Source organism: Lampetra planeri, chromosome 7 (genome assembly GCF_965212315.1).
Source record: "Lampetra planeri chromosome 7, kcLamPlan1.2.h2, whole genome shotgun sequence".
NCBI classification, from domain to species: Eukaryota; Metazoa; Chordata; class Hyperoartia; order Petromyzontiformes; family Petromyzontidae; genus Lampetra; species Lampetra planeri.
The window spans coordinates 18121665-18148745 of NC_136113.1; the positions used below are offsets into that span (position 1 = coordinate 18121665).

General features: G+C 51.8%; 1 protein-coding gene and 1 long non-coding RNA gene across 4 annotated transcripts; one reads left to right on the plus strand and one right to left on the minus strand.

Moving 5' to 3' along the window:
• Positions 1–1770: 1770 nt before the first annotated feature.
• Positions 1771–26144, minus strand: TECPR2 (tectonin beta-propeller repeat containing 2). Of its 3 annotated transcripts, XM_078596629.1 has the most exons (20): positions 25943–26144; positions 23658–23898; positions 22775–22903; positions 20587–20718; positions 19827–19987; positions 19121–19436; positions 18632–18767; positions 17604–18074; positions 15850–17036; positions 15238–15427; positions 14799–14972; positions 14002–14188; positions 13380–13521; positions 11471–11723; positions 10487–10582; positions 9654–9905; positions 8839–8987; positions 6332–6467; positions 5361–5510; positions 1771–4546 (listed from the first exon to the last, which is right to left on the minus strand). In XM_078596629.1, the coding sequence occupies exons 2-20, from the start codon at positions 23865–23867 to the stop codon at positions 4389–4391; spliced, it is 4629 nt and encodes a 1542-aa protein (XP_078452755.1). In that variant the 5' UTR covers positions 23868–23898; positions 25943–26144; the 3' UTR covers positions 1771–4388. The 3 variants fall into 3 exon arrangements, with proteins under 3 accessions (XP_078452755.1, XP_078452756.1, XP_078452757.1); XM_078596630.1 differs by lacking the exons at positions 23658–23898; positions 25943–26144 and having other exon boundaries at positions 19827–19949; positions 22775–22900; XM_078596631.1 differs by lacking the exons at positions 22775–22903; positions 23658–23898; positions 25943–26144 and having other exon boundaries at positions 19827–19949; positions 20587–22768.
• On the plus strand, positions 11778–24263 carry LOC144720131 (uncharacterized). The gene is made up of 2 exons (XR_013585710.1): positions 11778–18096; positions 18654–24263. It is a non-coding gene; the product is annotated as an uncharacterized LOC144720131 (long non-coding RNA).
• Positions 26145–27081: the final 937 nt, after the last annotated feature.

Sequence of the window (27081 nt, forward strand, 5' to 3'; positions counted from 1 at the left end):
GATGCTTCAGTTTCCATATCATCACCTGCCTTGTGCCCCCATGACTGACCCAGGCCCATCACTTGCTTGAAACACATCTTGTTGGTTGAGACATGGTACATAGAACCAACCGGAGTAACATACAGGTCATGTACAACAAGTTCACTCGACAAGAGATGGCATCTGGAAATCGCAGCAGTGAGCCTGGGACAGCCACCGAAACCGAGATCAAAACGGTGAAGTAAAGAGGGCGAGAGCAGGTTGGAGCAGTTAGGGAAGGCTGCACTGTGCTGCGTCCCAATGAGGTTGACATTGGTTCAGTTGTCTTGTCTGCTGCTGCTGTCGGTCGCATTTACTCAAATCTATGTTCATGGTGACCAAAGGGGACTGCCAATGCACTGCATGAAATGCTGATGGCTTTTGAGTCATGCGCAAAACCCGTGTGCTTGTCACGCATGTGTGTTGTTTAGACTCAAGCAGAGAGCGAGCTCGCCGTGTGAACTGCACCTGGACAAAGGTCGCACACCTTACGAGGTGACTATGTGGCCAGAACGCCGAATTTGGCTCACGATGCAGTAGAGAAACACGGTCGGCAACAATATGCTGTGTGATCCCAAAGTACCACAGCCTGGCATCAGATACCCACCCAGTATGTTTAAGTGTAAATGACTTTTAAATTATTTATAAGATTATTCTTTGGTTCTTTTCGGTTAAGTCACGTCTAAAAATAAAATAATAAATTAAAATAAAATAACATATTGCGACGTTTCGATTGCAACACAAGCAATCATCATCAGGCATAAAAGAAATAGCAACAAAAATCTAACTAGAAAAAACTATAGATTGACATACAAGCAGACAGACATCACAACGGCACACAGAGAGAGGAGCAAGCTGACAACGCGGCACGGGCACGCAAGCCTGAAAATTAGGAGGCAGGCACACGAAAATTAAATAACCTAGTAAAATATCGAAATGTAATGTAATACAACACAGAGAGTCGGTTAACACACAATTAACGCATAGCCTGGTTGATTACGTGTTTCAAAATTTGCTAAGTTAGAATTTTAAGTGTGAGCAACGAAAATCTAACTAGTTATAAGATCCCACTGCTTTGTTCCTGTGGCGTGGCGACAATCACCACATGGTGAGCAGTGACCAATAACCATGTGCATGTGGGTTTAATGTGTAATCTTGACATTTAATAATTACATCGTGTGTAGTAGTATAAGTCATAGTAGTGTTACACTTCAGTTCAGGTACCTACGAATGCGAAGACAATTTGCAGGCACGTATGAGGTGATAGAAGCAGGCACCGCACACACAATCATAACTTTTGTTTTTAAATGAGCACATTCAGGTCCCTGTACACGGTCAGCGAGTGCGGAGCAACGATTGCTTCTTGACGGTTATGGTTGAGTGGTGGGAATTCCACATTACGAGAGCAGAGGCCTGTCCATCCAGAAGGCGATTGTTTACTTCCCCATCTCTGAAAGATGATCGACTCTGCATCTCGATATGCATCGAGTCTCCCCCACACGGCCAGGCGCTCGGCACGGAGAGGCCCATCCCACGACTGTACAACATGGTCATGGTTCAATCTCACAATCCATTATCTTGTTTGTTTGGTCCTCTTTGCACAGCCTGCTTTGTATCATGTGTGCTTGAATTTCAATGCAATCTATATAAATCAAACAACCGATTCTTATATACACGACTCGGGGCATACGTAGAGCGCGTAAGAACACATTGTAACGAACAGATGAATCATTAAGTATATCCAGCCAGCTATCTGGTAACATATGACACTTTTATTTTGATTCACGACCTCACTCGAGCTACATTAACAAATGCTACTTTCAGAACATGAGGACACCTTGACGTATCTGCGACCTAAAATCTTTTTTTAGCAAACAAAAAAAGTTCTCGCCACAATCCAGGTTCATGAAACTGGAGTTACCCACGGCAGAACCGCCCATCACTCCAGCTCTGAAATAAAAGAAGTTGTTTAAATCTTTTCAGCACAAACCATGTGGCCAGACCGGACTGCATGGGACAAAGGAATGGGACCAGTGTCACCTTTCATCGCCTCTGGTTGAAAAATGGCGTGTTTTCGCACAAAGAATGCCAAGTTTCACCGCAGCGACGGAAGGGGAGTTTGCGGTTGCCACCGTGCCTGGTGACAGTGAACGCGGTTTCAGGACGTGATCAGGATGAGCGTGGTCGCAAATCCCGGGCGGCACTGCGCACGGTCGCGCAACACTCACTCGTGTAGAGTGACAGACCGTGGATCCACCCCCCGTCGTAGTGCACAACGCCAATTATGGCGATCGAACACAAATGATGTTGAGTGAAAGAATGGTTGACTCTGATGCTGTTCATGCAAACCGAATTCCAAATTGATGCCTTTAAAGGAATTGAGAAAATATCCCAATGCTGAACCTCCTTGAGTCGAGGCTCGGGGAGGCTTTCCTCGATATTTTAGTAGTTACAAACGGATAGGTGAAGCTAAACTCACTCCCTCTCCAGGTGAAAACATCCGGCTATGTTTTAGTTTTACTGTGAGAATGGTAGACCCTGCACAGGAAATGTTGGGTCCAAGTCTAGGGACCAATGGAATCGGATTCTTGAATCTGAATTTCTTGTGTGGCAAAGTGCAGCAAAGAGGCTCCCCAGCACGACCTCACACACCACCTACACCCACACCACCCCCTACACCCAGTCCACCGTGATCCAGCCACCCTGTGCCCATAGTGGCAGGCTGCACCTACAGCAGCATCAATAACACATTACTGCATCATCATAATCTAACACCAAATATATACTATTTACACGTTCTGACAAAAAAATCACCTCTTATAGAGTACTTCAATACTACGCAGACTACTGTTTAAATGTTTTATTTCACAGTTATAATAAAGTTAAAAGAAAATGATTTTGTATAGTACAGTATGCATTGGGGTAGCCTTCTAAGGCTACCATCTCAAGTTTGTAAATGCCAGTCGACGCGTTTCTGCGTGGCAACGACTGCTGGCCAGCAGAGAGATGCTGGGCACTCGTGGGGTGAGCAACGAGAGATGAAACCACGTCCTGTGCCGCCATCAGGACTCCCCTCACGTCCTTCCTTCGCTGTAACATCACTAACACACAAATTATACTTTGACTAATTTCTGCATGGCATTGCAGGCGCGCAAGGCTTTTGCTCTCTTTTAAGGTCGCAGTGCGTAGCGCTGGCAAAGCCGTGCGCGGTTAATAAATAAATAAGTGCAATGTTCGAGCAAGGCTCAAGCTCTGGGAGCAGCATGTTGATTATTGCAGCTGCAGCAGAGTTAATGTTCGGCTTTGTTCTCGCTACTTGCATTTACATCTGCGTTGCTTTTGTGCTAACGTCAGTTTTCTTACACCTCACGTTTGCCTAATATTTACGCGATCTAACGCAAAAACCTCTTATGGATGATATTGGTCGCGAAAGCCTACTACGTGTTAAACTAATAGGGTTGGTTTGCATCTTACGCACTCGAGATTAATGGCTGCTATGCACCTGCAGTAGTATCAATATTGGCGCAGGGCTGCGAATCTTCCCCTGTGACAAGCTCAGCAAGTGGCACGCTGTGGATGATGTACCTTACCAGTGGCCTCAGTACGTCGGCGACACAAACATCAGCAGCGCTAGCGACGCCCCGACAACATCTCTACGGTGCCCTCTTCACCCCGTCACCGTGAATCAACTGCCAGCTGCGCACAGAAAACGTACACACCACCACCCCCCCTCCCACAGTGCATCAGACCCTCATTTCGGTGCCACGCTGCCCATCACTCGTAACAATGTTAGAACTTTAATACGCTGGGTCTGGTGATTCCAGTGGAGGCTGCAATCCATTAACGATCACCCTTTAACCTGAGAATTGCTGGTTAAATACCCTTCAGCCACTGCCACCTCCACTTATCTGCAAGACTCCAGCAATGCAAGCTCTCCAGTGCCACTGTCCACACACTCCACTCATTTATACCGGACACTTTGGTGGAGAGATTGACGTCCCCTAACCCAGTGGTTTACAACCTTTCTGGACAACGCGGACGATCACTGCCAACTCTCCAAAGATGTTCGCGGACCGCCGTGCGCCAAGGACATATCTTGCAAAATGAAAACAACGCAAAGCCACAGCGTCTGCAACGGTTCCATTGCCGACGCTTCACACGGCTGTGCAACGTCACAGCGGCGGCCCACGTAGCGCAGTTTGGTAACCCGCTGCCCTAACCCTCACATCGCCGGGGCGACGGGTCGGTGGTCGGGGTCAACGCTGCAGCTCTTCACTCCGTTACTGTCAAACGAGAAGCGGCTATGTCGGCGCGGGCAGAGGGAGGCAGCGGTTGCCCACGTGGGCGCCCCGCCGGGCTGGCGCGTCTCCTCACAGCAGCTCCCAGTCGTCGTCGTTGTCGTCGGTGCTGCCCAGGCGGTAGGCGTGCGGTGGGGCAGCCGCCCCCGTTGAGCGGCGGAGCGGGCGTGTGAGACGGCGCACGAGCGCGCCCTCCGGCGTGCAGCCCCACACCTCGTCCGCGCCCGTCACTGTCGCACCGCGACAGGGGCAGAGGAGGATGGCACCGGCGGTGAGATGGACGCGAGCGCTCATCAAGTAACGAGTGCTGATCACGCGAGATGAGCTCTCGCGCGCTTCGTTCACAACGTAACGAGCGCTGGCCGCTCTTGCCGATCCACTGCTAGATAAAGGCCTCCTCACTCTGTTCCCATCGTGCCGATTATTTAACCATACATCACCACACTGGTCAGTGCGGGTTGGTGAAGATTAAGAGCATCGACGTCACATAGAAGTACAGAACGAAAGGATGTTGCTGCCCTACCCTCTGCTACCCGTCACGTGGCCCCGTCACGTGGCCCCGTCACGTGGCCCCGTCACGTGGCCCCGTCACGTGGCCCCGTCACGTGGCCCCGTCACGTGGCCCCGTCACGTGGCCCCGTCACGTGGCCCCGTCACGTGGCCCCGTCACGTGGCCCCGTCACGTGGCCCCGTCACGTGGCCCCGTCACGTGGCCCCGTCACGTGGCCCCGTCACGTGGCCCCGTCACGTGGCCCCGTCACGTGGCCCCGTCACGTGGCCCCGTCACGTGGCCCCGTCACGTGGCCCCGTCACGTGGCCCCGTCACGTGGCCCCGTCACCTGTCCAGGGCGTTTGCCCATCCATGCACCATACAGGCTGGATTCTGCTTAGCTTAGAGATAGAAATTCCAAAATTCCATGCCAGGGACCATGGTAGGATTTGAACGCATGCCTCAACTGGAAGCCCCGCTGCACAAATGACCGAGCCACGATCCGCAAGAGGATTTTCCCACCCAACGAAAAATAAAATCCGCACGGCGCTTACCGGTAAGCGAGGAGAGCTGCCCAGGGATGCGCTTCCAGTAGTCTCCAGCCGCGTTGCCTTCCCGCACGCCGTACCGCCGTGCCACCTCCCCGCCGGGGCACAGCACCCACGCCGTGTGCTCGCTCAGTGCCAGCGCCGTCGCATTCAGCCCTGCGCCGCGGATAACGCGCACGACGGGCTTGCACGTGAACACGGCGCGCGACGGTCTCGTGCGCGCGTCCAGCAGTACGCATGCGGCCATTACAACGTAACCAAAATGCGACAATTCGTCTCCTTTACACATCCCATTAGTCACTCGGCCCTTCCGGGAGTGCATAATTTCAGCTCCATTGGTTAAGCACAAACAAAGTCTGTACCGGTTTCAACATTCAGTGGCTCAACATAGACATTGGTCATTGAATACAATGTGCACATGAGCCGTATACACACGCAGATCTGTCAAAAGATTTGGCATTTTTCACTTCCTGTGCTGGAAATCTGTCGGGAATGACACTGCCCTGTGAGCCCACGATGTTTACCAAAGATGGCACTCCTAATTCACCAAATAAAATGAGTCCAGAGTAAGGAGCAGCTGTGAAGGAGCAACTCATCTGGCTTGTCGTGGCTTAGAGCCGGCGTGTCTATTTGTCTCTGCAAAAGGCAGCTGAGAGAGTAGAAGATGCAGTTATTGACGGCTTCATGTTGGTACATGGACTTATTGTCATTATTATTTTATTCTTATTAAACGCATTAACTCTAGCGAATGAATCTTCATTTGAAGCTTTCGTGACTGCAGGAATCCATACTCTTTGGTTCTTTCGGTAAAGTCACGTAGGTAGAAAAAAATAATAATGAACTTGCGGTTAAACAAAAGTTACGATGTGGAAAATAAATGCTCATCCTACCAAACTTTTCGGTCGCACGTGAAGCATTTCCGTTCTTAACCGCGAGGGATGGCTTCCACTTTGGCTTGACTCGCACGGTCGACTTACCCGGCACGTGCTCCCAGCTGCAGCCAATGGGCATCGTGTGGGAGATGCCCACGCGCACAAACACGTTCCCCCGTGCGTCCATCGCCCACACCATGGCGTCGCTGGGGCTGCAGAACAGCTTGCACAGCTGGAAATTCTGATGTGCGCAAGGCGAGCCCACGCACACACGTGTACACAATGCACGTACACGATGCACGTACACGTGGACACACAACACACGCACACAAAACAACATTAGGCACGCCAGGCTTCAAGCTCTCAGAGGTTGACGACATTGGCACCGGTCAGGGGTCACGGATCAAGATTTGATTATTTATTTTTCCCTCACGATCCTGATCGTATTGTTTCTTGTTTGTGCAGTTGTGCAGTTTGCTCAAATAGTCTGATGTAATATTACCAAATACTTTACACAAATCCTAAATCACACTGTCACACTCTCACCTCGACACCTGTATTATGAGCATAGGTATCTATTTTAATTAGCGAGTTGATGCATCATTATAAACCTACATAATAACATATACAAAATAAGAATAGGTTTTATCCTTTCTGACAATAAAACAGGTGTTAAGATGTCCAAACACCAAACATAAACCTTTTGCGAGGCATCAAGTTACTGCATTAAAGACGCGTGCTTGTGGTGAACATGCAAACGAACACGCTCTGGCAATATTGCTGCATTGTCCTTGAGACTGATTGGTCTACACCAGAGACAGCTTTAGGGCCCAGTCTCACCACAAGTGTAAACCAGAGAATGGCAAAAGGCGACCAGTATAAAGACAATGCACTATCAGGGCATTATAGCTCAGGGTGAGCAGCTACAAAATGGGTAAAACCTACTTTTATTTTTTCATACTTTGATACTGGTAAACATTTTTCCCATTTTATACGTAATAACACGAGCAGTTTTGCAAGTGAACCAATTATTCTGAATAGTGACCTGCTTTTGCAAACAAGCTTTTGTTGTCTTCTGTAGCTAACACTGCAGTTACTCCCAAACTGACATGCCCTTTGCTATCACCAACTGTATTATTAGCATCATCGTCTAATACAATGCAATTTGGCTCAACAACAACATTAATCCATCGATAACTCGAGTAACAAGACTGATGCACAGATGCCCGGCGACCGGTGAGATTTACTGGACGGCTGACGGATGACTACAAGGACACGGCTGGAAAAAACTGCAGATAACTCAAGTTTTAATAAAAATTAAATATATATAAAATATCGCTCCATAAAAGATAAACGATGACCCATGAACCAGATCTGACACATGGACGTAAACCCGACGCAGCCTCGTATGGACCAATGGCGCATTCCATACTTAATAGGGAATTATAATTTCGTGTTCAAGAGTAACGTGGATTTTGCTCATTAATTGTGAGTTGCCTCGCGGCTCCCTGCGTGATGCAATTTGTTTACGACCACTCCGGCCGAGACAGTGGGCCCCCTCAGAATTATGGCACAAGTCGTGCGAGAGTTTTATTTTTCCTTCCCCAATCCAATCTGGCTCAATACAGAAACTTTCCACACATGTGCTGGGCATTGGATTTTACTGGAGACTGTTAAAATTCTTGTAAAATTTTCCCTAGTTGATCTGCACATTTTGGACAGGATTGAGAGAACAAAAAATGGTTAGTTATGGTGTTAACACAGAAAAGTCTTCTGCAACAAATAAATGCTGCTTGAAATGAGATGCAGATGCAGCTTCAGATAAGCGATCGCGTGTATTAAGGCGCAGGAGAAGCAGGCTCGCTTATCCCAAAGAGTTTTTGAAGGGGGCGCTAACATCTCAAGGGGTTGGGGGGCAGCTTGGCTCTCTAGCAACCAGAAGCACTCTCGTCATGGTGCACCGTAAGACAAGCACGCTCGCGTTTCTCTCCACTACACAGTGCTCAGAACTGACAACCAACAACTGCACAAAAACACGGCGATCAATTGTTTTTGTCCTCGCTCCATGTTTAGCTTCTGCTGTGGGGACCTAATGTCTGTAGTGTATGGCTGACGCTACGCCACCGTGTGGCGGTGACGATGGAAGCCGATCCAAGATACGGCCGTGGCTGTCTTATTTGGCCTCTCTTAGGGCGATCGCACGAGGCTCTGCTGAAAAATTAAAAAGCACAAGTACTTGTTTCTCTGCGGTAACACTACTCGCACAATGAGCATAAAATCACCAAGAAAGACAAAAAATAAACACCTCAACCAATAAATAACCAACCTGTCCAAGTAGCAAGCCAGAAAATTGGACCCGTATTGGGCTCTGGGGCTCGAAGTCAGTGTTTCTCAACTCCAGTCCGCGTGACCCGCCACGGCACAGCTTTGCGTGATTACCCACCATCAGGCGCGTGCAATGGGCATTGTCTTTTGCATATGCACAGAAAAGATTGGTAATCGTGAAATGGTGGAAGGTGGGGAGTGGTGAGGGCCGGAGTTCAGGGACACGACTCTCTGCCACCCACTCAGAGGTTCGCCGGGGAGCGTGGGCGGCCGGAGGCCCAGCGTACCTGTGTGTCCCTGTCCAGGGCCACCCAAGCGGGCATCATCTGGCTAGAGTTGAGGGGCTGTGTGCCCATGCGGAAGTACACGGTGCCAGCCGCGTCACACGCCCACACGTTCTGGCCACCGCATGCCACGCTCACCAGACGCGTGGACCCTGGTATGCACGCACACACGCGCACACACACGTGAAGGCATGCAGATTCAGACACCACAAACATTTCATCTTGTTGCCAGCACTTAAGTCAACATTTTTTTTATTCTAGTCGGTCTTCATCTAGTCGAGGCAATCTGTGTCTTAGTCTGCGGATTTCGCTGAGCGGAATGATGGAGTGGCAGCCAAAGGAGAGGAGCGTGGGGACCAGTGGACTTGATTAAGGCTGTTCTTGAATGATCCAGGCTCATCAATGCAGTGATATGGTCAGGTAGACCATTCCACAAGCCAACTCGCAGTGGATTCATCTTCCCAACTAACGGCTCACTGTGTTAAGTGCTGCTCCCTCCGGCACACCTCGCACTGTTGCCATCCTCCTATGCAGAGGCCTATCGTGATGCTATTGGACATAAGTAGTCTTTTTACCAAAACACTACAAGAAAATCAAAGGCTCCCCTATGTCCGACTGCAGCTACAAACTCAAGCCATGGTCTGTATTACATCGCATTGTCTAAAATATACGTGTTAATGCAGTGTGCGGGTGTATCTGCAATTCACCAACTCAGGCAAAGGAACTAATAGTTGCTCTTCATAAGCTGGATGAATGACGGAAGACTTCAGAAAAATACACAGGCAAGAACACAACGCACGCGCGGGCAGCGCACTCACCCAGCTGCGAGAGATCTAGCGGGAACCAGACGGCGCCAGCGGGAACCGAGCGGGACAGCGGGCGCACGAAGACGCGGCCGGCAACGTCGAGGGCCCAGACGGCGTCATGTGCCACACTCAGCTGCACGGGCGGCTGTGGGAGGGGCACGACGATGGGCCACCCCGCAGGCTCGAGCCGCCCCCTGGCGTCGGGTGGCTCGAATGAGAACATGAAGAGTTCGCCGCCGTTCTGCATGGCCCACACGCTGTGGCCTGGGGGAGGCCACGGGTGGGTATCACAAACAGCTGTCGCGATGTAATTTTTCACGACAATATGCTATCACGATTCACAATATGGTTGCTACGCAATCGGTTTCCCATAACTGTGAAACTGTATTTCGAAAATGTGTAATTTTTGTGCTTTTCTGAACTCCCAGTAGGAATAAAGAAAACCTACTCATGAATGAAAAATAACTAAGTTAAATTTTGCTCTTCTGAGTCATCTTCGTTATATTTTCGCCCAGTTGTAATCCAATCGTGCTGTCGGCTGCACGTCACTAGAAAATCCAATCAGAGCTCTGGCAGAGCAGCACACCCCTTCGTGTTGCAGAACGGCCCACGGAAGCAGATACCATGGAGCTATCACCGAGATCCCTTCAGGGATCCTATGTTGTAAACAGTAGGGGGCAGCACTAGCCCACTTACTATGCCAACGGGAGCGACGCTAATCCCATGTCAGCTATTGTTAATTCAAGTGATGTGTTTTTTTGCCTGGTCGTTGTTCCTGCGCCTTTGCGGCGAGGTGCCCCACACTGGAGGGAGGTGCGACACGAGTGGGACGGTCGGGGAGCTACCTGGGCCACAGTCGACGGGGCAAGGGGAGACGAGCACGGAGAGCCAGATGCAGGTGGAGGCCGTGCCCCGGGGAACCACAGACGCCCAGTACGCTCCTGCAGAGCCCGTCACATGGACACACACATGCACACCCGTACATACATGTACACAGATACATGGGGAACACAGACAAGAATCCCCCCTGCAGCTTACATAGACTGCTGGAGCAAGGGCTGTCGGGTGAGCACCTATTAAGGCCAAACAGCACATGGAGGTGGTGTATTTTGTCTCTCCACTTCCGATTTTTACATACCAGATACTCATTTAAGGCTGGAACAACCTAGGGGAGCCCCAAGACTGGTTCAGACATCACTCGCCACTGGTGATGGTCGTGGGCCAGGAATCAAACTCAGGTCGCTGGGTTCTCCCAAGTGCAGGATGCTAACCACTGGACCACAACTCCCCACAGCACTATGGTAGATAAGTATAAATAAAACATGTGTTAGCCTGGCTGTAAAAGCCATGCAGTGCTTTAAAAAAAGTTACACACATCCCCACATTCAAATGGGGACGGTGCTCATCACCTCCCTGCCGTGAGCCGGCGTTCCAGAGTCCAATCCCTAAGGTGGGCACCGGCTTTGTGCACAGGATAAGGCCTCTTTAGGTCTCACAAAAGGACTCATCAATCCAAGTAGTGTGATGGACTTAGTTGATGGTTAAAATATCGACTGTGAAACACGAATGCTTGTAAACAAAAGGAATGAGATAAGGTTTGAATGTGGCGGCTTGCCCTGAATAATTCCACATGCTGCTTAGCAAACGTCAACGGCCCTGCTTCAATAAGTGTGAACGATGCTGTGACATCGTTCACAAGAGTAAACCACCATCGTGTGCCACGACCATTAACGGGGCCGAGTCAGCCGCCAATCATAACACGGATCTAGCCGCTCGATCGACCGACCGACCGCCATTGGCACGACATCGCCGGCGAGCGCGCTCGTTACCCGTCAGGTCCCCGCGCGACACGTGAATTTCGTTTCGCCCCGACAGCACCCAAACGCCAGAGCGGCCGACGGCGAGGAGTGGCGCCTGGTGGGCCCCGACAGCGGGCGGGGCGCGCAGGCGCTGCACGGCGCGCAGGCGCTCGGCGAGCATCTCCACGGGCGCGGCTGCCGCCACGCCCGCCGCCGCCACCGCCGCCGTCAGAGACTGCAGGATGGAGGGCGGCTCGCAGAGCACGTACTCGCTCAGGCACACCTGAACACCACGGGGCCCGTTGTGCACGAGGGAGGGGAGGGGGGAGAACAGGGGCAGAGGATGTTAAGGAAAATGAGGTCAACTTTGACCTTTGAGCCAGTCATGGTAATTCTACAATCATAAGTCTATCTGCATAACTATTAAAAATGTTATGTATTTACAGTAAAGCCTTAATGAATATCAAGGCTCGATTGGGAGTGTTTTGCACGTGGAAGGGAACAAGTGCCCAGAGAATGTGCACTCGTATGGGGGATCACGCAAGGGGCTGTTTCACAAACACACTTACTACTGGCTTCTCTGCAGCCTAGAACGTTTGTAATGTCACAAATCTACGTGATTCACCAACGTTTGCCGCAAAAGCAAGAGACAAGTGGTTCCCAACCTTTGTGGACCGGTGTTCCAGTGTCAACCATCAAAACAAGTTTAAGGACCACCATGCAGTAAAGAACGTGTGGTGTCTTGTGAAGAAACACAACAGTTCCACCAACTACTTCCCAAGGCCTTGCAGCCCAAGAGTAGGGACCATCGCAGTCAATGGCGGAGCCAGGATTTTCAGGTAGGGGGGGAATCACCTCCAGCAATTAAAAATGTATAGGAGTTGTTAGTCAATAAGGACTTGTCCTTACTTTTTATTCGACGCGTGTGCGGCGATGGCGCAGCCATCGATTGAGGGTCGAATTCGAACCGTATGTGATCGGCATCGCGCTCGCTGAATGTGTTGATGCCTTCAGAGAAGTCGTGTATTGTATACGCAACTGCGCACAATTCTGAGTCACTTATAACCGCTTTGCCGTTACTTATTGCCAATTATGGACTCAGACTATTGTCCTATCATCTCATACAGTCCCTGGCACTTAATAATATGCTACACCGTGGCAGCGGGGGTCGCAAAATGCCGATTTATTATTAAACCCCAATAATCCAATCGAAATCCCTAATGGGGGGCACGTGCCACCCCACCACCCCCACTGGCTCCGTCAGTGATTGCAGTAGAGAGTAGAGTCAACATGCCCAGCAACGCATGCTGACTTCGCCGTGTGAAGCAAGACAGACATTCCAATCTATACAGAGCGACAACAACTGTACATATGTGCCAATAGGAATAACATTTCATGCAAAGTCAAGGTGTAAGTGTTTAGACTGCATTGCGCATGTGAAATAGTTGAAATACTAACCACCACATATTTCTGGAATCATATTCAGATGGACTATTCTTTTCCAGTTTCAATGGATGGTGCTTTATACAACTTAAGATTTGAATCCAAGTTTCAGAGAACTGTGATTAGAGGGTTCTGCAGGAAGATAATGGTTTTCAGTCTAGTCAACAAAAGCCTCTATCACATTATTCGTTTTATTGCTTCATTTGGATTATTCCAGCAATGAGAATTGAACACTTTGGTTGGATTTCCATGTAACAAACACATTTTTATGGCATATTAAGATGGTGGATTAGAGGCCCATTGAAGAGACATCAGAAGTAGTTCTGTCACGCCAACTTCAGCTGATACTGCCGACTGCAACAATTCTGCATGAAAATGACTTCTCTCATTTTATAACTCTGATAGAACAGCTGCAAAACAATTAATGCTGATAATGACCGTAATGCTACTGCTAATAACGATGATGATCCTATGATGATGATGATGACGACGTCACCTGCCACCAGTGGTCCCCCTCCCCAGCAGGAGTCTGCGACGTGACCCCAGTGCGAAACCACAGGCGTCCCTGGGCATCGAGCACCCATCCCGTGTGGTCGTCACCAAGCGCAATGCACACCACCTCCAGGCCCTGCTGCACGCTGCATTCAACACAGCAGAAGGGGTCCTCTCTGTCACTCGCTACTCCACATGGGCTAGCCTGCACTGCACGTGACTCAGCATGGGCAAGCCTTCAACATGTCACACATTATACTAGCCTCCTTCATGCGTCACACAGCTCAGAGTAATCTGTGACAGACTGCACAGAACGGACTAGCTTTCATCATATCCTGCTTGCCAACGCATGTGCTAGCCTCAACGCCATCCACTTTTCCTTTGCCAATAAATGCCACTTTCTTTCCATTAAGTAAACAAATAAGCCCATGTCCCACTGCTCGATACAGCAACTTGAGATGCGGTCGCATTTAGACGCTCCAAAGAGGACGACTTCAATGTGAGATAGCATCGGGTCGTTATTTGGGTTGCATCTTCCGCGACGCTTCCAACGCGATGCTTAGCAGGTGGAGGGCGGTGTGGCTGCCCGGCGCGGGAGAGGCGGCGAGGGCATGCGCGCCGTTTACCAGGCTTGCTCGATCACCCAGCGCTCGCCTTCGGGACAGAGGCTGCTCACTCCCTCGCGGCACATGAGTGTGGCGTTGGGCTGCGACGTGATGCCCCACACCACGCCGGCGCGGGCCGCCACCTGCAGCAGTGGGGGCGAGTTGTTCACCGGCACGGGGCGCGCGCATGGCCGCTCCCCACTCAGGCCTGCACGCGCACACACACACACAGGTCACAGGTCCTCCTGGAGTCGTGCACGCTGGTGTGGGGAAAGGGTTGTGAGCGAGCACACATGAAGGGGATGATGTGGCCTACAGCACACCTGGCCGCCTCAGCTCCCCAGTGCTGATGTTTACAGTGCTTCATAGTGCTAATATTTATATTTAACTGCACCGGGTACTAATTTAAGACCGAGTCGAATTAGGGGTGGCCTCGGAGTGGGTCAGATACAACTCTCCACTGATGTTAGCCGTGGCTGGGAATCAAACTCAGATCGTTGGGCTTGTGGAACATTGCCTTAACCACTGCACCACCACTCACTTCAACATCAACGATACCCGTCATTAACCACGAAGTGGCAGTGCCGTCACCATGGCGCCTGTACCAGGTTATGTGCACTTTGAGTCCACGTGAAGTGTCGAAGGCTCACTGGCAGGTCACGGGACAGACCCAAGTGCCATGGGTTGACTGAGATGACTGGCAGATGCACCAGCTGTGCCCCCTCCTGTGCCAACTTTCTGTGTTTTAGCCGCCTGGCGCTCCGCTCGTCGTCTCGAGCTGCCTACACTCATAAACACGCACCCACACACGCACGTACCAGTCTGCACGGAGAGGTGCCCGCTAACGTTGACGACCCAGGCCGAGTCGTCTCCCAGCGCCACGTGCGAGACGTGCGTCAGGGCCTCGTACCAGTGCCGCTTGCCGCGCATCGTGGCCTTGCTGGCGGCAAACGCCTTACCCGACTTGTGCTCCACCTTCCACAACAGCATGCCTACGGGCGCACACGTGCACACCGCACGCATACGCCAGCTTCACAGTCGGGTGGGGGAAATGCACAGCGGCGATGCCACCACACAGCAATCGTCCGACTTCTGATGATGGTGATCAATCAACGGTGGTTCTGTTAATACCGATATTTCGATTTGAATATATTGAAAAGAGCAGTGCGCCACCACTTTGTTAGAATAGGGTTGGGAGCTAAGACGATAAGCCTACTACTCGTGTCTCCACGGGAGCAGGAAGGACGGCACACTCACCGGAAGGCGACACGGCCACATGGCGCACACCTTCCTCGTATTTCTGCCACAGCAGCCCAGCCGGCGCGGGGGCGACGGGTGCGCAGTGCAGGACACCGCGGCCGTCCACGCACCACAGGTGGCGCTCCGACACGGCCAGGCCGGCCGCCAGTGACCCCGGGCCCGCGTGCCGCATCCAGCACTCTGACAGCTGCCGGCACAACGCCACCACCGTCAGCGTCGGTGGCGACACGAGCAACATCGTCACTAGCCGATACCATCGCCACCAACAAAGTCACCGCACCATCGCCACGCGGGGTACTGACATGACAGCACTACAATGTAGAAAAGTACGTCGCTGGGAATTATATTGGAGTGCAATATATTGTACTGCAAATTATAGCATCATGTAGAATTGAAATGCAGTACAGCAGAGAGCAGTGCAGCATAACCCAATGTTGTGCAGAAATTGTCAGCTCCCCACACCAACCAGTACAGTGAAGGCGCCCTCATCCAGCAGTGGATTGACAAAAAGGGACTATGAACACGTACGCAGGACAGCGCACCGAGTTGTATTGCACCGCATATAGTGCAAGGGGCAAGGCAGTGCATCGGCGTGCAGGCTTCACGCACCTGCCCATCCCTCGACACGCTCGGGGTGGAGCCGCCGGCCGCCTGCCGGCCTTCGCACGCCGAGCCCGACGAGGTGGACGACCCTCCCCCGGCCACCTCGTCGGGGCTCTCGGCGTCACCGGGCACAGTCCCCTCCGCGTCGGCCACGCTGGTGTCGGATGACGAGGCAGGCGCCCACCGTGCGTAGATGTCCTCGCCGTCGCTCTCGTCAGAGCCGTCGCCCCGCGCGGCAGGCTCGGCTTCCTCCTCCCGCCGCGCTTCCTCCTCCTGTTGGCAACGGGGCTCCCCGTTCCCCCCCTCGTGCGTCGCCGTCAGCTTCTTCCACCAGTGCTGGTCGTCCACGAGAAATGCCGCCGGGACGGTCTCCCCGAAGTAGCCGCTGCCCTGCGGCGCGACGCTCCCGGTGGCCTCGTCGTGTCGGGGAGGAGCCTCGTCGCCCAGCAACCAGGCCAAACTGCCGTCATCTGCCAAGGTCACGCTGCCCGACCGGCCTTTGTCGACACCGGTGCCCGGGCTCCGTTGTTGCCGAGGGTGATCGAGGCTCCTGCTGACACCGGCAGCGACGCCAGGGGCGCCCAGCAATGTGCCTCGAGTGTCAGATTTGTCCTTGTCTAAGAAAATCAGGGGTGACGGAGCGTCGCTACGGTGCTGTTTGACGAGGTCTTCTTGTGGCACCTTGCTCAATGAGGTCCACTCTTTGTTCACATCCACAGCTGGTTTCGGCAGCGAAGACGACACATCCACGTCTGCCATCTCGTCAGATATATTCTCCGAATGTCCGGCCGCCAGAGCCGTGAGGTGCAAGGTCCATGGAGTTTCCTCGCACTCCCCAAGCTCCCGTAACTCGTCATGCAGTGACATGGGGCCGTGCCTCTCGGCCGCTCCCCTCCCCGTGTGGCCCTCTCTGCACGCGTCGGTGCGTGGTTTGGACCCCACGGCTTCGGGCAACGAGCTCTTCGTAGACACGCGCTCCTGGGGCACGGCAGCGACCGACACGGCGCCCGCACTGTTAACACCGGACGAGGCGCTGTTCCCATCTGACTGAAGGTCTGCTATAGGTGCTTCCGGGACGCTGTCGGGCACTGCGCAGGCCCCCGCAGACACGTGGGCTGGGGGTAGAGTCGTGCTGCTCGGGTTCTCCTGGGTTAGTGGTGCAGAGCTGTCCTCCACCAAGCTGCCGCTCCCCTCTGCATGTGAACATCATCATCATCACCATTATCATCATCACCATCATCAACCAACCAGTCTACACCTTTCCCCTAAAAATATTGTAAAATGTCTTACCACCGTTACTGCATCATCATCAATCCCTTATTTGTTATTCGCACGCATGCACACACTCGTTGTTCCCCCGACACGCACAACGTTCTTTGAAGATCCTAATGCAGAACCCTCCTGAATAAGAGTCGAGAGACTCGATGAGGCTTCCTCGATACATTATGTTATAACGACAGCGACACGTGGTGGGACAACAGATATAAAAGTGCTCCTGCTGCCATATTATTTTAAATGCTAAATGGGCTTGGGCAAGGCTCGTCTATGAAAGGTAGAAAGGCTAGTGGTCGATACGAACCGTGGATAAAACATACCGAGAGAAAATTTGGCGCGATTAAACGTTTGCACGAGCCAGATGGACTGTGTTCATCGCGAGACCATGAAAGATGGCGATGGAGAGGCCTTCATCCGGCAGTGGATAGAGCACGGCCCATTATGATGACAAAAGCGACCGCACTAAATAAATACGAGGTACTCACCATGCCTCTTCTTCTTCCTCCTGCGGAGCGGCTCCGCCAGGACCCTCCCCCCCTCCTCCTCCAGCTCCCCGAGGCTCAGCGAGCGCAGTCTCTGTTCTGGCAAGGGCTCCCGGGCGGCCACCCCCGACCCAACCTCTGACACGGGCTCCGCCGCCAAGCCATCCGCAGGCCCCGCGTCCGGCGCGGGGGCATTGGGCGCGTGAGCCGTCGATGTCGCTCCCTCGACGGCGACGTCGGCTCCGTCACCCGCACGCTGCTCGGTAGCGAACGCGGTCCCCGACCCGGAGCCGGGGGACGTCGCCATCGCCGCGGGCCGATCGTCGGGGCCGGTGCTCGGGCTTGCGATGGTGGGGGGGGTGTCCGGGCGAGCCGTGGGGACGGGGGAGCCGCCGTACGGTGCCGAGGGCAGCGCAGTTGTGGTATCGGCCGCTGGGACGCCCGGCCCCACGCCTCTCTCGGTCAGCGGGACAGCTGATTCACGCCGAGGATGCGAGTAAGAAAAACTTAATATTTAGTGAGGGGAACAACATAACAGTGCAATGAACCATAGCAATTCAATCGTCTTAGTTTGCTATTTACTATTTTATTATATTTTTATGACATTTCATCAATGTCAGATATGGACAATGTTAGTTTAACATTGAGGCTTTTGCGACCAATATTATTCATAATAAAGGTTCTTGGGTTAGACCACATAAGTATAAATGTGGCGAAACCCTCCACCACCCGACACTCACAACATTTACAATTTGAGTACTCAAAATTTGAGTACTCAAATTGTAAATGTGTGGATTTACTCTCCAACACACCAGTGAGCTGAAGTAGTAACTATGTCGCTTTGTTCACGTGACAAATCCCTTCCTAATTGGCTGTGTCGGGTGGTGGAGGGTTTCGACACATTTATACTAACGCGATCTAACCCAAAAACCTTTATTATGGACAATGTTAGATTCAGCCAGGATTTACAAGATAAAAATTACCCAAACAAAGCATTCATCATCTATAATATGCTTAAGACTTTTTCGTGCCTGGTTCGGGTGTGCCCTGCAGCTGAGCCGACAGGCGCACCAGCTCCCGCTCGCCCAGCAGCAGGAAGACTTCATCATTGCAGCAGGCGGCCGCCACCAGGTCCCCAGCTCCCAGCTCGAGGCTGCCCACCACCGCCTGGATATCCAAAGGGAGCGGTGGGTGAGGGGTGTAATGCACAACACAAAACATCAGCAGCGCAAACCAACGCCATCAACAAAAGCAGAAACGTGAACAAGCAGCAACACCTAACAGCAGAGGTAGATAACGACAGCCACACTAGCAACGACTGCAACTAAGGAACCATTCCTTCCAAATGTTTGAAGGGCCAACCCACGTCCACCTGTACCTCTAAAAGGGGACAATGCTCTGGACTAACGAGAGATCCCACAGGCCCACGGTACTGAGAAATGGCTCTCTGCATGGCCTGGTGACACCTGGTGGGTATATCCCCGACTGGAGTGCCGTGTAGGACTAAACACTGGCGCTACCTGCTTGGTGGGGTCCAACACATACAGGCCGCTGGGGCTCCATGACATCAGAAGGCCCTGCGTGGGCAGGAAGGGCCGCAGAAGCCCGAAGGCACGCTCCCCTGCACTGCCGCCACCGCCTGCCGCCACCGTGGGCCGCGCCGTCAGCTGCACGGGCCGTGGGTCCAGCGCCAGCACGTCACGGAAGATGTACGTGGCCTTCACGGCGCCGGCCATGTCGGCGCGCCAGAGACGCAGGCCGGGCCGCGCGGCATGCAGCGTCAGGTCGGCCGGCTTGCACAGGCCTGGGATGAAGCACGCACCAAGTGGCTCCGTGCTGGCACAGGCACATGCCACAACAAAGTTGCAGCTCCACATTACTCTGCACTGCAATGATGTCGACGTCGGGTTCCTGTGTACTTCCAAGAGTTTATTTAATGTCCTATTTAGCTAAGGGAGGCATTTAACAGATGTTGTGATTCTCTCTGGCTCACATTACAACACAATGAACCACAATATCAACAAAATAAGCCACAGCTGGTGGATACTTTAAAGAGCTAGTGACTTCGAATTGGGCAATTTTCTCGTTCATTATTTTCATCATAAATGCAGCTATACTGCAGAAAGTGAATGGATACATTTGTCGTGTGTATCTTACGTTGTGGAACACGTGGCAACATCGCCAAACCCACGGCAAACCTAGCCATGGCTCGGAGGGGCCCCTCACCATTTGCGCGGCTTGGTCCCGACCTGCCGCGCGGCTTGTCCTGTCTCGGGGAAGCACAGCACGGAGCGCTGGCCAGTGGAGACAAGCAGCGTGCGCTGGGCATAGTCGAGCTGCACCACCCCGCTGCATTCCTCGTGCACCAGAAACGAGTTGCACACGCCCTGTCAGCCATGAGGGGGAGGTGGGGAAGGAAGTGATGGAGAGGATGCGAGCCCTAACATTTGCTTTCAGTGTTCAAAATAGAAAAGCAGGCAATATTTATTTCATACATCTGTCTCTCCACCTCAAAAATAAAAAGTATTTCTCACACAACCATCAGCCACACAGCCTTCTGGGAGTACATCACTTCAGCACCATTGATTCAAAAACCTCTGGACCAGTTTTGACATGCAGTATCTCACCAACAGGGTCACAAATGCTTCAATTGATGCCGGTGAACTGCTAGATGTTACAGGCAAGATCCTGTTTGGTTATCTATTTTATACTCTCTCCACAATCATTTTGACTTCGATCATTCCAAAACATAATGAGCTTTTTTCATTATCCTTAAGCAACTAACTTTTTCTCAATGAGTTTGTTTCTCTCTCCGAAGATTCTCGATGAAAAGGTTTGCAATGACTCAGTCCTGAAATGCCACGGCATCACCAACTCCCACAACATGCTTCTGTTTTGCAGTCTTGCATATTCTGCTCTGTAGTGTATTTATTTTGTGTGTACGTCGCCATTTAGCCCGGGGCTCATGTTAGCAGCTGCTACTCACGAGCTCGAAGTCGATGCTGGTGCAGACGACCTTGCCACGCTCATCACCCGAGAACAGCTTCATGCCATTGGTGCTCCAAGCTAGCGCCACGACAGACACAGAGTGCTGGCCCGCCACCTCGAACCTGTGCAGCTTATTGGCACAAGGACCAGGACAGCGCAAACAACAACAAACCTATGCGTGCTGCTATACCAACAGAAACACAAAGACTGTAGGAACAAGTGCTGCTGCCGAGCACCTATGAAGGCCGGGACGACACTCGAGGGGGTGGGCAGCACCACGCCCAACCGCCTTTGTCCCCCGAGTAGCAATGTTTATACACTGCACCAGGTACTCAAGTGACGGTGACGTCACCACGGCACCTGTGCCAGGCCAGGTGCACTGAGTCCACGTGAAGTATCGAAGGCTCGCTGACTGGTCTTGGGACAGACCCAGGTGCCATGGGTTGGCTGACTGAGATGACCGGTACATGCACCAGCTGTACCCCCTACTGTGCCAATTTGCTGCATTTTAGCCGCCTGGCCCTCCGCTCGTTGTTGTTCCTCTGCTCTCCGTTGTTGGAGGGCTGCCAACTGCCCAGTATTGTCCTTCACGAGCCTCCTCTATAGAGGCCGGTCTTGAAACCGCTGGTACCAGTCGTCAGCAAGTCCACTCAGCTCCACATCCTCCCGTACCGGGTACCGCATCAGCCCATCTCTTCTCCAGACTATGTCCTGCCCGTTTAGCCCCCTCTATGTGGCCAAACAGAAGCTGCTTTGGCATGCGATGGCTGGGCATGCGGGCTACATGATCCAGCCGACGCAGCCTTGCCTGCCGGAGGAGCTCACCGAAGGGAATGTGTCTAGATCTTTCAAGGATTTGTGAGCTCCTTACACAATCCAGCCTGGTCAAACTCAGGATGGATAGTAGGCATGCCAGCCTAAATGTTTTTAACCGGCGCAGATGTTCTATTAAAGGGGTCCACGTTTCACAAGCATAGAGAAGGGAGGGCATGACTGTGGCCAAGAAGACCCGATGCTTCATGCAGTGACAGACCAGGAAGCTTCCACACAGCATTGCGCAGCCGATGAAAAAATAATGCCGCCCAACTGATTCCGAGTGAGACCTGTCAAACCGGAGACGGTCATAAGCACACTGCCCTGGTATTGGAAACTCTCCACTCTCGCCACAACTGCTCCATCACCAATGGGGAGCTGAGAGGGAGGAGTGTTTGGTAGCAAAAAATACCCAGGCAGGTGCTTAGTTTTAGTGGGGCTGATGGTAAGACTCCATCTCTTAGTGGGAAACTCCAGGTTCAGCAGCAACGCCTCCAACTCCTCCTCTGAGTGAGCAGCAATCACCAGATCATCAGCATACATAACATGATTGACCAATATGGAGCCATCCCTCGACCGCACCCGGGCATCGATCAGTCTCCCGTTGCATCTGTACCAGATAGCCATGGAACGCTTAATGAGTGGTGTTAAATGTGGGAGCCAAAGGACATCCCTGTCACACCCCAAGGTGAATAGGGAATGGCTCCGACTCATGGCCATGTAGCTTTACCCGGGCCTGTCTACCATCATGAAGGCCCTTAATGATTGTGAGCAGAGAATCAGGGACTCCGAAAGCATGAAGAATTGCCCACAACCCTGACCTATTGAAAATATCATAGGCCTTGACCAGGTCAATAAAGCAGAGATGTAGGTCTTGTTCGAATTCCCTACATCGCTGCTGTAGGGAATTCTGGATGACCGCTGCAAAGTATGATCTTGAGTTTTGATTATAGTGTACTGATCTTTAAAGTTGCACAGATGTAAATGTGTGATGATAATATTTCCAATCAATATATTTTATAGATTTTAGTCCTCAAAACTGTATGGCAAATAAAAAATTTGACATTTTACGCAGAAAAGTTTTTGATGCAGTCATTGGTGACTGTATGATACTATCAAGTGGCTAGACTGAAAAATCTTGTTTATGGATAACTGCGAATTTTAACCCATTATTTCAGCAGTGCTGGCTCCTGATTAAAACACAGCCACTAGGCCAACTCAATGGTTTTATTTTTTAAATACTGTCTTAACCTCTTATCGCTACAGCCTAATTTTGTGAAATATAAATTGTCTTCCAACTCTAAGACAAGGTTCGTTCTGGCCCAGCTGTGCTCTCCACACGAGTTAACTCCTTCCTAGTGCCAGACTCAAACCTGTTTGTTGCGTCCAGGGAGCGGAGAAGTGAGCTGAAACAAAACCACCCGGCCAGTAGCAGTTCCCACAGCAACCAGGTCATCCAGGCAGGTGAGCAGCCTCACGGCTGTGATGGGATCATACTTCACCTGCAAGAGACACACGCGCACCACAATTGACGACTACTGCCCTTATCCATAGCAATGACAGTATTTTACAGACTTAAATCTTCACTTTCAAACAATCGATTTGAGAATGAAAATAACAATTGTAATTAAACTTTTCATTATGGATTGGACTTTATTATAAAACTTACTTATTTATAACATGTTCATCAATTTAAATGTTTTGCATATCCATCAAAATCCTCACCGAGTGAATCAAGATATTTTCAGGAGGGTCCTGCGTTTATGTTTGGCCAACTCCTACCAGATGACGTTTGCATGTGGGAGGAAACTGGAGTTTCTGCAGTAAACTGAAGGATAAAATACTACAGCACTAACTCCACAAAGACAGGTAGCAATTTATATCACTTGGTGAGCTATTTCAACTTGCCAAGAGCACTTGCTGTGTCTATTAGATCTACAGCTCATGAAAAGCCAGGATTATCACACACGACAGCCACGCCGTGTGCTAATCTGGCACACGGCATTTGTAAAATTCAAACACCTGAAGAAGTGCATTTTGGTCCTCTTGTCTTAGGCCACCAGCACAATAAATGTGAGCTGTGACCAATTCATATCAGTAGTGACGACGCAGTGATAGACAACTGTGCACCAAGCTTCATCCTCATTAGAAGTCAATATTATTCTATTATGATGGGATTTTCTCATCATTTACAGAATTGGTTAAAGCGGCAGTTAGTGACGTTCAAGTTCCAGCGGCATGTGCAGTGGGACGAACATCGAGCTTCTGCAAGCGGTGCCGTCGCCGGCAGTAGAGGAAGACCTGCCCCACGTTGGTGCCCAGCGCCAGGTACTCGCTGCTGGCGTCCAGCACACTGAGGCGGAGCGGCACGGAGCGCAGACCACGGGACACCCGAGCGGGCAGTGCGTTCGTTACGGCGTACAGCGGGCCGCACTCCCGCAGTGCCATCGCCTCCGGGCTGGCCATCGTGCCCCGTGCCAGCCGGGCCGGTTGGGCCCTGTGTGGTACCAAGACAGACAGCCGCGAAGTTTGAATCACTAATGCTGTCCTGCACACAAAACGACAGGAAAATCATTGTGCATGTCCATTCATGTTTGGGGTTTTTAGGGAACCGCGCGTCAGGGCCCTTCAAGGAAGGGGGAGCAACGCACTGCCCCAGAACGTCTCGAGCAAATCAAGGTGTGGAGCCGGGCTAGTCGCGGTCAGTGGCGGCTCCTGCAAAATCTCTCAGGGGGGGCAAATGTCTGGATGATTGATAAGGATAAGGTCCACCCATGCAATGAATAAATTAACAGCTTAAGCATGTAAAGGCAACTTCACTTCTTTAATATTAATGAAAAATAAAGTGACTCTTACAATACATCTTGTTTGTTTATATACTCACTATTAAAACAAACCACTCAAGTTCATTTTATTAAAGATTCCACTAGGTGGCGATAAATTATATTGTTGGATGAAACGTGCTTACGTATGATGACGTTAGCACGTATGATGACGTAAGCACGTTAGTGCATGCCCTCCCGGAAGCCATAGAGAATGCATTGCAGCGCCCCCGTTCGAAAAAAAAACATCTTTGAATGTAAGTCTATGGGGCCACTCGGGGCGATTCTCAGCCGTAGTGAAATCGCCCAAAAAGAGGCGGTACTCCACAGAACGTGACATGACGCTGATTGGACTATATCCAGAGGCTGACAGTGACGGCTAGCGTGACTCTGTGGTTGAATGACATTGGTGGTGCGTCGCCCAATCGCCCTAATGAAGAAACCGCCCCTGGTCGCGGTATTCCTTCCAGGATTCGAGAACCTGTACTGAGATGATCAGTGGTCCAATTAAGGGCCCACTTGGAGCCTGCCAATCACAGCCTCGCGGTATACTAATTGGGCGTCGAACAGCATCTTGCACACGTATTTCAATTGATAATGTTGCTTTCACTGGATGAGAAGACAATCTGTCACGTGTTTCTAATTAAACCCAGCTCCAGCTGGTTTTGGCTGAACGGAATTGCAACGCGGAACAAAATCGCCCACAAGAGTGCACCAGGGCGGGTGCACAACCATTCCTGCCTTGTTGTTGTTGGTGTGCAAGCGAGGGAGTGAATTATCTGGGGCTTGTACGAACGACCAGAGCCAAAACCTCGGCAACTGGGTGTGCTTGAGAGTCAATGTGGGGGTGCTAAATTCAGAAAAATGTCTGAATATTTGTTTTAACCGAGTGTGAGCGAGAGACGCGGGGGGGGTCTCCACAAGATCGACTCCTCCATCTGGGCCGACATGACACTTCACATTAGTCGGTGTTGGTTGGTAGAGCTGACGAACCCACGGAGCATGCAGCTAGATTCTGTTTCTGCACTCCCTGCTGCCCACAACGCAGACATCGCAGCCCAAGACGCCCACCACCACATGGTGGGACGCTGACACGAGGACTTCCCCGGATCAAAGCCTTCTTCGCTTCTGAGCTCCGGCTGCATTCCGGGAAATGTGGCAAGAGTCGCAACATGTAAACCCAACAAGCTGTGTACTGTACTGTAGAGACACTGTGATACACGTGTACTATCGTTGTACTGGCATTATACCGATACTGTCATAGCACATTCATTTTACAATAATCGCTTTACAGGTTTACAGATGTTGCTGTTATCGCGATGCCCTATTGTCGTAAGTACAGCAATTACAATTATCCAGCACTATCATGGAGCTATACTTCTCTTGTTATTAACCGATTACCGTGACGAGGCAGCCTCGTTACCCCCTGAAATGATCATCGAGGCGGTGCCCACCCCCCCGCCCGCCCGCCCGCCCGCCCGCCCGCCTCTTGTTTACTACAGCAGCCCCCCCCCCCCAGCTCGGGATGGACATTCATCATTCCTATGGCGGGAGTGGAGCTCCCCATTACCATCGGCATTCTACGGGGACAGCGTTTACCCTCCGCGCTGCGTCATCGTGCCGCCACGCGTATTGTGACTTGTGGCCGTGGCACGAGAGCTCCAGTCGTGGCGCGTGTTCTCGTGGTGTCGTGGTACTGGTGGCCTTCCCCCCTCTTACCCGAGTGCAGTTCGCGCTCACTCTCCTCGTCGTGCTCTAACGATGCCCGTTCACCCTCTAACGATGCCCGTTCACCGAGGCTCTGGTGCTCATCCAGCAGTGGAGTGGGGAGGCGCTGCACGCGGCCTCGCGTCCGAGGGGAAGGCGAGCGGCGTTGAGTTTCGTGACTCCTAGCACAACCTCCCTGGCTACGTCACTTCCGCCACTCCCCCCGCCTCCCGGCGGCCATCTTAACGAGGGGCTGACCCCACGTAAGATGGCCGCCGACCTCTCGCGGCGACCAATGGGACGCGGGGTAACAGTTGTGTCGTGCGTTGCGCAATAAAACATTAACTCATTGGAATCGGTGAAAAACCTTTGCCGTCGCAGCACCAACATTTTGGAACCTTGTTTCCTCCCTTCGTATCGTACATCTTTAAAAAAATATTCTGAAGCGGAAGATTAGTGCTGATTTGTAACTTTTATCCTTATCCACGTGTAGTCAATCACTCGGGCAGGGTTCTGAAGGCACCTTCTTTATTCTACACGTCAAGGAACTATAGACGCCCTGCGTGCTTACACGCTCGACACACATCCGTCTCTTCTGACGGCACCAGCCAGCGACGACAGTCGGCAGGCTGTCGAGCTCGCGGTGTCTCAGGGTGGTCGAGGCGGCGGCGAATGTGTCGCTGCGAGGGGAGATCCACTTCCGTCAACAGCCCCGAGCTCTCGCCCGGGGCCCTCTTTTATCCGCCCCGGCGTGGCCTTGCTCCGCCCTCGCCACGCCCACTTTCTGGAAGCTCCTCGCAGGTTCCCGGGCTTCCAGATTGACCCCTTCCTGAGCTTCTCCTTGGATCTCCTCACCCCCCGATGAACTCCCTCTGCTGACGTGTGTACAGCCCTCTGCTGTCAGTACCACTTTTCCGTCAGCAGCCAGCATCTGCTAAGCTTGGCAGCGTATTTTAAGCTGGGTGGGAGGAGAGAGTCTTGACAAAGCAGTTTACATATGCTAAATTCCTCTGTTGATATGTAAACTCCTTTGTCAAGGCTCTCTCCTCCCACCCAGCTTAAAATACGCTGCCAAGCTTAGCAGTGTCCATTAGGACGATGTATTTCAGACAGCTGTGGCCGAAACGTCGTGATAATTTTATTTTGTTTTA